General features: G+C 39.2%; 1 protein-coding gene across 1 annotated transcript; it reads left to right on the top strand.

Moving 5' to 3' along the window:
- Window positions 1-8,107: 8,107 nt before the first annotated feature.
- On the top strand, window positions 8,108-8,425 carry LOC108247121 (histone H3.3C-like; the record flags this gene model as incomplete). Its single annotated transcript, XM_017435020.1, has 1 exon — window positions 8,108-8,425. A coding segment is annotated over exon 1 (318 nt), but the record flags the coding sequence as incomplete, so codon positions are not given.
- Window positions 8,426-13,536: the final 5,111 nt, after the last annotated feature.

Below are 13,536 nucleotides of genomic sequence, written 5' to 3' on the forward strand. Positions count from 1 at the left end.
GCAATAACAAAACTGCCCACGAGGATGAACACTTCAGTACCAAGTCCATCGTCTTTCCTACATTGCGTTGGTGAGCCTCCTTTACCATTTCCAACATGGCAGAAAATATTCAAAAATTACATGCTCGTCTTAAATGCTCAGTGAGACACATGGCCAGATGAGAGACAACATGCAGTTTTTTTACACTGCTTGGGTCCAGAAGGACAGCGTCTGTTAAAATTAATTTAATGTTTTATTTAGAATCAATGTAAGTGTCCCAATATGCTTTTTTTTTTGGCTGTTTAAACCACATACTGCATGTTACAGACAACACAAAAAGCCCTGATTAATAAATTCCCAAATTTTTAAACAGTAAAACATGGAGGCAACAGAACCTCAGCTTTCTAGATCCAAAGAGGGAACTTCACAGCTAACTCCTGCCTGTATATTCCATCTAACTGTGTGACAAAGCCCCAAACTAAAATGTTGATGAAAACAAAAATCCATATGGATCTTTTTATGACTCTTGCTTCTCCACCTTTTTCTGGCGGGTCCATGTCAGTGGTCTCTGCCCTGCTGCTGTAATACCAGTTGTATAGCAACAAGAAAGTCAGGATTTCTGTTCATATATTCCTGACATCTTCTCGTATATAATTTCTCTCCTTTAAAGGAAACTAGTTTAATGTTCTGACATGTTCTTGAAGGTCGTAACTGTTTTATTTCCATTTTTTTCAAAAACATGACAACAACAAAAAGGAATATTTCTTGACAACACAGTTAAACCACTGTGAAAACTGTGTGACATGTATGATGAAAGCACACTGGTGGGGCTTGCCCTCTCAGAAACCATAGAAATTCATTGTAAGGTCTGAAAGACAAAACAAAACAAAACAACAACAAAAAAACCCAACAGTTTTACATTAAAGTCAGTGAAAGTGCCTGGGGCAACAGCAGTCTTGGCCACCATGGAACAGAGTTTCACTCTGATTGGACAATGACTTAAAGGTAGGACAAGCTCCTCAGACAGTTCAGTTGTGGAAAAAGGTAGAAAAGAAAAGAAAATTTCTTTTTTTTTTTTTTTTTTTTGAAAAAAAAAAAAAAAAAAAGAAAATTTTTTTTTTTTTTTTTTTTGGTGGGGCGTCACCCATTCACCTCTATGGACAAACCACCCATGATTCAGTCAATATACCCTATGTGCAGATGAAACTGTGAGCCAATATGCCGCTGAACTCAGGCCTTTTGCTGCACCATATGGTTTTGGGGTGATGGAAAGTGAGCTAATACGAGATCAGCTCATTAATAATGCTTATCTAATTGCTGTGAAGGATAAATTACTGCTGGAAGAGGACCTCACACTGGACAACGCTTTAACCACTGCATGCCAAGTGGAAGCAGCAGTTCAAAATGCTACACTGTTCTAAACTGCAAGTACAGTCCCTACACCTGTACAGAACATACAAGCTGCAAATGCTTCTTTTTTTGATGAAAAAGAGGAGCGGGAACAGCTCAAACACATAGACTTTCACCATGTTTATTATAAACAGGAAAGTCATAGCGCAACGTCACTACTTCAGAAGTGGATCTTATAAACATCTGTAAATGATAAAAAACTGACTTGCTGCTAAAGTTAAACGTGACAACTGCAAGAGAAAGGGACATTTTGCCAAAGTATCCAAATCACCTGTGGCTTCAGTGAAAGAAGTGGTTGTTCCTGAGGTAGCAGTACTGTGTGTGAATTATGTTAAGCTGATGACAGCAGCATTTGATAAAGTCACATGCCAAATGGACATTGAAGCACCATAAAGAAACTTCCAGGTCCTGGAGTTTAGTGTAGATAATGGAACTTCTGTATATTTTTTTTACCAGTAACTGTCCACAAGGAACAATTTGCACTATGCCCACTGACAGAAGCCAAAGTTAAATTTGTCAAATATGGAAAAGGTGATCTACCTGTCATTGGTTACAACAGGAATAGCAGATCAAAAAAGATTCCAGCATCATTCTATATAGTGAAGACTGGATCACCACTACTGGGCCTGGACCTGATTAAAGCACTCCAGAATAACATCATTAACAGAGAAGTGACTTTCAATGAAACAATGATGCAAAAGAACCTCCCACTGACACAAAAGCATGAATGGTAATGTTGATTCTGCTTCCGCCTTTCATCTTGGATGTTTGAAAGGGTTCATCCACAAGGTCCAAGTAAACAACACAGTGCAACCTGTATGCCCAAAACTGAGACATCTGCTACTCGATGTATGTGAAGCGATTTCAGGAGAGCTCAAGAGCTTACTCCAAGTAGGCATTAATGAACCAGTGGATGCATCTGAGTAGGTGAGTCCTCTAGCAGGGGCACAGAAATGCAAAAAAGACTAGAGGCTTTGTGTCTACCTTTAAGTCACTTTTTACCTCATATAAAGGACTTTTTCACAAAACTGCTGGTGTCACACATTATAGTCAGATTAATTTAAGCTCAATTTACCACCAATTATCTCTCCACCCTGATAGTCACAGTCTGCTTTCATAACACAAGGGATTTTTTCAGTTCACATGAGTTCCATTTGGACTTGTTTCAGCACCATCTGCCATCTAAAAAATGATGCACACAGTTCTGAAAGATTGCCAGTAGTACAGAACTATATGGATGATATAGTATATGGGAACTTTAGGGATCATCATGTTGAACACCTACAAGCTGTTCTCCAGCTCCTTAAAGATGTGGGCGTACGGATGAAATTCAGCAAAAGCTCATTTGGTCAGTCAACTATTCCATTCCTAGGACATCTTAACTCTAAGGAGGGCCTGCAACTCGGTTCAGATCGCTGAAGCTCCTGCACTGAAAGATATGGCAGCTCTTTGTTTATTCTTGAGCTTAACCTCCTTGTTCAGCAAGTTTCTCCCAAGCTATGCAACAGTGGTTGAACCAGTGCAAGCAAATTGGGCAAATTCAGCAAATAAAAGTTTCAATGTTCTCAAAACAATGCTCCTGAAAAGCCCAGTGCTTGCCACCTACAAGCCTGAACTGCCAACATTCATCACAACAGATGCCTCAGACTATGGACTGGGAGCTGTTCTGACACAGTTGCACTCAAACAATGTGGAGCGCATTGTTGCTTTTGCGTCCCACACCCTGTCTCCAGCAGAGAGGAAGTACTCCGCTATAGAAAACTAAGCTCTTGTTTGTGTATGGGTAGTTGAAAGATGGAGGACATACGTGTGGGGACACAGATTCACACTCAGAACTGATCACCACTCTGCTATGCACAAATGAATAGAATGAATAGGGATGAATAGAGCTGGCATGAGAATTGCATGCTGGTCAGCAAGACTGAGTGTTTCCAGTACCGACCGGAAAGTCAGAACATCATGATGGACTGCCTTTTATGTGTTTCCCTGATCACCACTAATACAGCTGCAGATTCTAAACAGGACTTGATCACAGAGATAGCTGAAATCTCTCCTCTACTGACTGCACTCTCACTTGCTGATTTTAAACGACATCTATTATGCAAAATTCACTTTTTGCATGTTTTTGTACTTCCATTTGGGTGTCTACTGCTTCTAGAAACAGTCCAAGCACAAAAAACAAACAAACACCCAGACAACTTATTTTTGGTAATAAGTAAATGCTTTCTGGTGTCTTCAAAATGATCTGTTTCAAAAACCTTGTGATTATTGCGTCACAATCCCTGTTACCTACCAACCTAAATGGAGCTCCACCCACTTCATTAGAAGAAGACCAACACATTTGTTCTGCTGGTTCTACCCCTGAACAATGTCTGCTGGAAAAGGAAAATGCTTTGTTGTGGGCTACAAATTTAGAACGTGTTTATATTGCCGCTGTCCTGACCCGATACTAGTCGGGGTTTGGTCCCACTTTTTGCCGTTCTCCTACTTGACAAAGGTTGGTTCAGAACCACTATGTGCCCCTGTCCCAAAACCAGAATCCTCAGAGTTTGACTCAGTAACGATATAACCGTGCATCAGATTCACAGCTTTTCAGAGAGTTTTTATGTTTTTATGTTTGGCCACGCCCACCAACACTGAGGGCGTGGCCAGCAGCAACTTTTTTGCATAACAGTGACATAGCCCTAAAACTGCTCATTCTGAAATGAGCTTAAAACAGGCAGAACTGATCAGGTGAATTCTCGGTATCTGAGAATGATTTTGTGTATTAAATGTAATGAACATGTTTTGTACAGCCCACAGACCTATCCTAACTTGTTCAAGGAAGCATAATAGGTCTCCTTTAAAGCTGACTGTGAAGAATAACCTAAACTTACAAAGCTGCAACAAATCATCTACTCAGAATGGCCTAAAGTAAAGAAGCTCCTTCCAGAAGAAGTCAAACCTTAATTCCTTGTGTTTCATAAACTAGGTGCAGAGTCCCCACTGATATTCTGAGGAAAACATCTAAAAGTTCCCAAGTCTCTGTGAGAAAAGTTTGTGCACCTGGCTCATGAAGGACACCAGGGTGTGGTTTACATTAAACAAAGCCTTAGAAAACTTTACTGGTGGCCACATAAGGATGATTTTGTCTACACAGTCCGGTCATCATGTCCTATCTGTCACAAAGCTGCTTGTGTTTCACCAACCCCATTACAATCTGTCAAGTTTCCAGAGGGTCAATTTCAACATTTTGCTTTCAACTTTGTGGGTTCATTTGAATATCATGATGTCATCCAAACAGTTTGATTTGAATTACGTAGAAAGTGGGATAATTAAACAGTTTTTAGCAACCTCATTGACAGTTCACCATCGTCTTAGTGACTTTTAGTAACACTGCTGTCAGTATTAATAAAGTTATTAAGGGTGGCAGCGTTTAAAAATTGAATAACCCTTATTACTTTTCTCCCATTACTGTTTCTGATTTGCAACTCCTCCCACAGCTTTGGAAAAAAACTGCAAAAAAATACATTAAAATACATGCGGTGAATAACATAAGATATAAAAGACACATTACATATAAGTACGTATATACATATACCGAAGTACATATATCAAGCTGCACCACTGGTGATGTGGCTTGATTGGCGCTCAGTTCAGAATGATCTGACAATCTGAACCTTTTAACATAGAACAGAAAATGATTCCAGGTTATTTCAAATGATACAGCCTTACCAGACAAAGTCAGCCTTGTTTTTTTCCAGTTTGAGCAAATAAAGGACCTCTCTAATCCAGCTTGTATATGTAGGTGGAGATGCAGTTTTCTAGTTTAACAGTTTTAGCCTCCTAGCCAGCAGTTTTGAAAGCAATTGAGTCATTTTTATCAGGAGATAGAGCAAGTAAAATAGGCAACACTCCAAACAAGGCAGGTAAAAGATTAGGAATGATATCTTTTCCACTTAGACCATCACTTGAAATTTTGTTTAATTTGTGAAGGCAAAATGAGAAAACTTTGGTCAGCTATGCACATTTCAAGATAGACAAAATCTGAATTGGATATATTATTTGGAAGATTCTTGAGTGGATACGTTTTAGCCTCTCTGGCAACAGCAAATACCTCACTTTTCCCAAGATTAAGTTTATATGCAGAAGTTTGACCAAATACATCTAGGACTGAAAGGGCAGTGGGAAAAGACCATGACACGTCAGACAGAAGTAACAGAACAATGTGGAATTTCAAGCCAAAATCCTTCATGATGCCTCATCTACCCATCACTACCTGCCACACCCATCTCCACCTACTCCTAGTTATCACTCACTTGTGCCCACTTCCCCTAATTACCCTCTGCTTTTAAAAGCTGGTCATTTCCTCCATTTACTCACTGGTCCGTTGTCGCTTCATGCACTGTTCTGGTTTCCCTTCAAGTTTTGCCTCCCGTGTTTTCACCCCATGTCTGGATTTAATTTATGTTTGTATTTAGTTTCTTTGCTGCCACTGAGGCCTTTTTTCTTTGTTTCTTTTATTTTAAAATAAATTATTTTTATTTCCTGGAATCTATGATGAATCTGCACATTGGGTTTGCGACAATCTCCACCCAACCTGATAAAATCCAAATTATCCCAAAAAAGAAAACAGATAATCCCACTGTACTATGTCAAACACTTTTTCAGCATCCAGTGCAATTAAAGCCTCAGATAGAATAGTTGTGGAGGGATTGTTAACTTTCTGGAGATTAAAAATTGAGTGTCTACTGCAGATAAACCCTGTTTGATCTAGGAATATAATTTAGGGTAAAATTGCTTAAGTGCCAGCAGTTTGAAGTCAACATTAATCAGGCTGATAAGATGATATGAACTGCAAAAATTAGTCTTTACCATCTTTCAAACTTAACAAAATAAAGGCCTGGTTCAAGATTTTAGGGAAGCATGTCCATATTAAAAAAACTCAGTAAACCTTTCTAATTGGAATGGGGATAGCTGCATTCAAAAGTTTTTATAGAATTTCATAGGAAGCCATTTATGCCTGGGCTTTTGTTTCTTTGTAAAGATTTGACTGCAGCCTCAAGCCCTGTTTCCGTAATAGGCCAGTCCAGTTCCTTGGTCAGATTCTGATCCTGGGTAGGAGTGTTAATGTCACTGAGGAAGGAGATCAGGTCTGCAGAAACATGAGAGCAATCAGATGAGTAAAGCCACTTATAAAATTCCACAAAGATTTTATTATTTTCCAATGGAAATGATGGATTTCACTGCAAGCTCCAATATCTTTCACAGTTTTAACGCAAGCTTAAGACAGTTTGATGATTTTTTGGAGATTTTACCACAAAAATGTTTAACTTACAGTGTCAAGATGTCACTAACCTTTGAGCTGTCTAAACTGTGGTCTAAATCTGACTTTTTTTGCTTTCACAATCTTTACCATTTTGATACAGTTATACATCAAAACATTTTGTTATTTTGGATTATACCAAAAGTAAGTCCCTAATGTATATTAGGATCTACAGAAGAAAGTTGATGCATGTTGGATGTTCTGACAGTAGCTGCTGTGGCACCCCTTAATATTTACTCGGAAATTTTCTAGTTTGACATTTTTGGTGTTAAAAAGTTCCCTTGAGGTCCTTTCTGAGTGGAGTTTGCTTGTTCTCCCCACATGTGTGGGTTTTCTCTGGATTCCTCATGACAGAAGGTGGAAAGACCTTTTACTTTCACAAGCAGAACAAACCAAAAACATAAATGAGGAGGAACAGGTTCATGTGGCAAACATAAAGAATTCATGTACTTATCCATCTTTTCTTTACTTTTCATCTTTCACTCTGGTTAGTGGGAACACCAAAAACCTAACTATGTTATTTGATGTTGACTTCACTGAACAGAATAGTTACTAAATCGTTCAGAGAACTCTTTGGTGTTCGGGAGGAAGACCATCTGAAAACAATCGCATTACATGTGAGGGATAACCTAAAGCTCACAGGTGTTTTCAGTAAATCTCATAAGCCCATATTTAATTCACAGTGGAACATAGTAAACAAATAGGATGTTTAAACTAAGAAATTCTACAATATTTTGAAGACAATAAGATAATTTTGATTTTCATGGTTGCAACACATTTTTAAAAAGTTGGGACAGCAGCAACCAAAGGCTGTAAATAGTATGAATCAGAAACAGCAGGGGAAGAATTTTGCAAATAATAGGGCTAATGAACAATAGGTCAGTAAGAGCACTGTGTATAAAAAGAGCTTTTTAAAGGCTGAATCTCTCAGAAGTAAAGATGGGAAGAAAAATGCATTTTTCAGAATAATGTTTCTTAACATAAAATTGGGAGGACTTTAAATTTCCGGTTCATAAAATAATAAATTAATCTTAAATTACAGTTCATAACACAATCAAAAGATTTTAAAAAATCTGGAGACATCTCTGAGCTCCAAGCATGAGGCTGAAAGTCAATACTGGACACCTATGATCTTCAGCCCCTCGGGGCCCACTACAGGTCTGATTCTGTTCTGGACGTCACTGCATGCTTCTAGAGCCGCTCAAGGTGGCTGCATGTTGGAGTAGCTCTGTTACATTCTTTTATTGCTTTCAAAAATTTTGATTCCTCTTTTTTTCTAGTTGTAAATTGCTTTTTTTTGGATGATTATTTCCCCTGGTATCGGATGCTGTGCAGCTACAAGGATTTTTTTACTGAAACCTTTTACTTTTGAAGATCTTGTTGTGATGTGTAACCATAACAAAAAGTCCAGTCATGGCCAGAACCAAACAGATCGTCTGTAAATCCATCAGAGGTAAAGCTTCCAGGAAGCTGCTTGACACCAAAGCCACCCGCAAGAGCATCCCAACCACTGGTAGAGTGAAGACGCCTTACTGCTACAGGCCTGGTACTATGGCTCCCAGGGAAAGCCACCGTTACCAGAAGTCCACCGAGCTGCTCATCTGGAAGCTTCCCTTCCAGTACCTGGTCCAGGAGATCGCCCAGGACTTCAAGACTTACCTGTGCTTCCAGAGCTCAGCTGTCATGGCTCCGCAGGAGGCCAACGAGGCTTACCTGGTGGGGCACTTTGAGGACACCAGGACAGAGGACACATTGGGACAGACCGCTACAAGAGATCCTTGTTGATCCACAGCAATCAGCAACTATAACAACTCTTTAGCAAAACCAGGATTATGAGCTACAACAACATTGAATTTCCTTTTGGGATTACGGTAATAACAAATGCACAAATGCAGGTTAAAGCAGTAGCATGCAAAGAAGAAGCCTTATTTGAACACCATTCTGAAATCTGCCCTCTTGTCTGAAACAAATGTCATTTAAAATAAACAGAGGCAAAGTGGAAACCTGTTCTGTGGTCAGATGAATCCATCTATCCATCCAATTTCTTTACCAGCTTCTCCTTTCCGGGTCGCGGGTAGCTAGTGCCTATGTCCAGCAGTCACTGTGTGAGAGGCGAGGGACAGTCTGGACAGGTCTTTCAAAGGGCCACACTGAGACAAACAACCATTCAGTTGTTCGGCCTGTTATCAGTGCACAGTTCAACAGTCTACCTCTCTGATGATATGGGGGTATATTAGTGCTTCTGGCACGGGCAGTTTATACATCTAATAAAAGAAATCATCAATGCAGAAAAGTATGTACAGGTTTTTAGAATACTTGTCCCTATCCAGATGACATCTTTTTCAGGAAAGACAATGCTAAACCGCATCCTGCATCCATCTCAACAACTTCATAGTAGAAGAGTCCAGCTGCTGAACTGACCTGCCTGCAGTCCAGACCTCTCACCAATTGAAAATATTTGGTGCATCATAAACAAAATATTCAGCAAAGAAGAGCCAGGACTGTTGATTAGCTAGAATCCTCAATCAGACAAGAATGGGACCAGATTCCCTCTAAAACCTCCAACAGCTGCTCTCCTTAGTTCCTGAATGTTTACAGACTGTTGATAAAAGAAGAGAGGGTGCTTCACAGTGGGAAACATGGACCTGTTCTGTACCAACTCGAAATCAAAAGTACCCTATTTAGTTCTAAACATTTCTTACTTTAAACATTTTATGTTTACTCTATTCCATTGTGGCTAAAATATGGGTTTATGCAATTGCAAATCATTACATTCTATTTTGATTTTCATTTTACCCAACATCCCAACTTTTTTGTAATCAGGGTTGTAAATATAAAGGCAGAATGTTACATCATGCTGGGACTGTGGTTACAGGCTGTTTGAAATAAATTATTCAGCAGTTTTCTTCATGATGGTAAAGCGGATCTGATTGATGAAACAAAATGAAGTTGCAGCTAAAACTTTGGGAATAGTTAAAATGAATAATTCAGGCATTATAAAGACTATTTACTACATGTGTTTCCTAGTTTTTAAATGTAAAAACTCTTTTAGCCAGCTGAGAATTGATTTTCTCCATAAAAGTGGCAACTTTTGCATCACTTCATCACACTTTGTTCTTAAACGAGTTGAAAACAAGTCCAATACAATAAACCTGTGACTGTGTTAGACTGTGAGCAGCTTTGCAAACATCATTAATGACTCCCAGACAGCGGCTCGGTTCAGCTCGTCATCCAGCTGGTGGGAACCTGAAGGCAAACACACACACACCAAGATAACCCTCAGAGGAATTCAGGCTGGCATCCGGACCTGCTCAGACTCACTGTGTGGACCGGCTCCAGCTCTCCGACTGACTGTGATTATCTGCTCAGCTCCCTCGCTGTGCTGTGAGTGTTTTTGTTTTGTTGACCTCGCTCCCAGAATGCATTTGGGTTTTTTTTAGGTTTGGTTGTTTTCCAGGAGCCCACACTGCCCATCTGCCTGACTTTACCGTGGTCACACACTCTGGTTCCTACTCCGTCTGTGTGTGAATGTATGGACTGAAACTCACACCTACTGGGCACCAAATGTTGTGTTGACCAGCCGAGAACAAATGTTTTCCTGCAGATTTAACATTCTAAATAAACCTTTTTCATACTAAAATGAATTAATAAACTAAATATCTGTTTATCCAAGTATTTTCTAAGGAAAATATTCTCATATTTATATAAACACAGAGGTATTAGGAAGTGCTGCTCAAAACCTTATTTTTTCTAATGTAAATAAACCATGAAAACTATTTTTCTGTCTTTATTTAGTGAAACACTCTTAGTTAAAAGTTATGTAAGCTAATTCAAGTAAATCATTTTAAGTGCTATTTCCTCCTTTTCTTGTAACATAAAATAGTTTTTATCTGACCACAGCAGATCTATGATGCAGTGCAGAATGAAGTACGACTGGATTTTGCCCTGCCTGGTTTAATCTCACCACAGATCTCCCCTAAAAGCTGGTAAGGAGAAAGAATCCATTATCAAATTGCTACCATCCGACTTCAATTTAGGCTTTGGCGAATAAACACAGTGTTAGGGCAATCAGTTTGATCTAACAGGACCCAGCTGCACTACAACAAAAAGCATCTTTTACAATCATTAGGACCGGGGTCAGTGAAGCTGCACCTAAAGTTCAAGAAGTTCTAAAAAAAAAAAAAAACCTGTGCATATGGTCTTAACTCTTGTGTTTTAGACTTCAGTTTCTGCACAGCATTTCTTTCAGGCTGATGTGTGGATCATTGCTACACGTGTACCTGTTCTATGTAAAGCTTGTATTCAGTTGCAGTGTGCACAGTATTGACTGTGTTTGTCTGTGACTACATTCTTCTACGTTCACTTGAATGAGATCTCTCTTGAGAATAAGACTGTTTCAACGAGGTTACCTGTAGAAATGAAGGGCAAATAAATAAAAACTCTGATTCTTTTCTTTTTGAGCCATTCTGTTGTAGATTAGCTGCTGTGTTTGGGATCTCTGCCCTGTTCAATGACCCAGTTTGGTCCAAGCTTCAGCTGTAAGACAGATGGCCCAACATTTAACTCTAAAATCCTTTGGTCTACAGGAGTTCATGGTCGACTCAATGACTGCAAGGAGCCCAAACCATCAGCCCTCCACCACCATGCTGACAGCTGGTTTGAGGTGTTTGTGTTGATGTGCTGTTTGGTTTTCTCCAAATCTGCTGTTGTGCATAACTGTCTCCACTTTGGTCTCATCTGTCCATACATTGTTCCAGAGGTCTTGTGGATCTTTGTGGAACAAAGCAGAACTCTGTATCAAACAAAGAAAGTGGATCTCTGAAACTTTGTAAAATTTCAGAGAAACTTTCTCCTGCAACCCTTCCAAACAGGCCATTCTTGCTCAAGCTTTTTCTAATTGTCCTGCCATGACCTTTGACCTATAAACTACTGAGAACTGCAGTTTGAAATTTAGCACTTGGGTTGTTTTTTTTTTACAATTTCTTCTGGTTTGACTTTGGGGTGAACTTACTGGGACGTCCACTCCTGGGGAAACTGGCAGCTGTCTTGAATCTTTTCCACCTGTGAATTAACCTCTCTGTAAAATTATGGGACTCCAAGTTGTTTGAAAATGACCCTGAACTCTTCTCAGACAGATTGGCAGCAACAGTTGTTTCTTCGAGGTGTCATCACATTTTCACCTGATGGACGGGCAGGTGCCATAATACATCCTATCTTAGGACAGGCATATAAAAAGTGTAAAATGTCATGTACTGTTGTTCCTGAGGTTAAGACCTAATAAGAATTAGACAATATTTGTTTTATTTTATTAATTCCTGGAACATAGAACCTTTGAAGAAAGTGATACTTATGGTCTAATGTGACTAAAATACAAAAGCATAAAAAAAGCACAAATCCTAGAGGAAACTGTTAATATTAGACAGAAAACATGAGTAAAATATTAATTAGGTTAGAATTTCTGTGGTCTAAGTTGTTATTAATTAGGCAAAATGAAGCTTCGAAGCAAGGAGAGGATTTCTGAGCGCAGAAGTGTACTTGTTTTCCAGATGTGTTGCCTCTGATCTACACCACACTACTGCCATCTACTGCAGGAAGGATCATCCATCCGGTGATGAACAGAAACAACACAACTTTCACACTTTATACACAGTGTAGTTTTTTTTTTATTGATTATATTAAATCAGAAAGATAAGCACTATAACATATGTTACAAACCAATAAACTCTTATACTTTGAAGAAAAACTCAAAATGACTTTAAAAAAAAAAGTAACACTAAAGGGCATAGACGATTTTTAAATAACAGAACTGTACATTTTTATAGGGAAAACAAAAAACTAACAAAAAAAACAACAACTTGACAGTGAGACCAAGTGACAGATAACCACAGGCAGCCAAAGGGGAGCTAAAGATAAAGAGAAGGGGATTTTTGCAGGTAACGGCTGGATTACAGCAACACAAAGTAAGGCAGCAGAAGGCAGGTGTTTGGACAGCAGGAAAACAACAATTTATAAACAGCAAAATGGTTCTCCATTATCTCCTAGTGTATGAGAAAGATAAACGACAACAGCTGAAAGTGGACTTAAACACTTACAAAACAACCTGACGATTGCCACCCTAAAGTTTTATTGACAAATATTGACACCGAGTCTTTCGTGCACAGAAAAGCCCTCCCCAGGCTACACAGTTGATGCCTCCTGACTGAGGAAAAAGGTTCCTTCAGCTTCACCACAAACCACCGGACTGCTGATCAGTGAGCTGCAGACAGTGGACTCATGTGACTATTTTGATCCCTCACATTATATAGAATAATGATAATAATAAAAAGTGAACCATGTTAGACTGCATAAACTGCACCTGTTCAACAGGTTTCATTCTGGAAAGGTTGCATAGGTAAATAAAAACAAAACAAAACAAAACAAAAAAGCGCTTTTCTTCTAAAGTGACACTAGGGGGCACTCGATGCCCTTCATGGATGAGGTGTTACATAATCCGCCGCAGGTATGAACCCTTTACAAAAACTCACAGGACCCAGAAACAAAAATCTGGTTTTCTCAAACCAAATTAAAACTGCCCACCTGCGGATTGGGATTTAAATTGTGGACATGCGCTCACACAGTCCCTTAGTAATGGCTTCATTCAACTTCTTTGGGTTGTCAGGTAAAAAGTGTGTAAAAATCTCAGTCTACAACAATGTGAACCAATTAGTGCAAAAAGAGGTTAAGTGCAGTTGTACATGATGTCCACACGATCACGATCGTCTTGCTCTGACTGTGCAGCCGTGGAGATGCTTTACTTAGCTCTAGAAATAAACAAACAAAAAAAAAAACACCCCGACAGAAAG

The sequence above is a fragment of the Kryptolebias marmoratus genome, linkage group LG15, assembly GCF_001649575.2.
Source record: "Kryptolebias marmoratus isolate JLee-2015 linkage group LG15, ASM164957v2, whole genome shotgun sequence".
NCBI classification, from domain to species: Eukaryota; Metazoa; Chordata; class Actinopteri; order Cyprinodontiformes; family Rivulidae; genus Kryptolebias; species Kryptolebias marmoratus.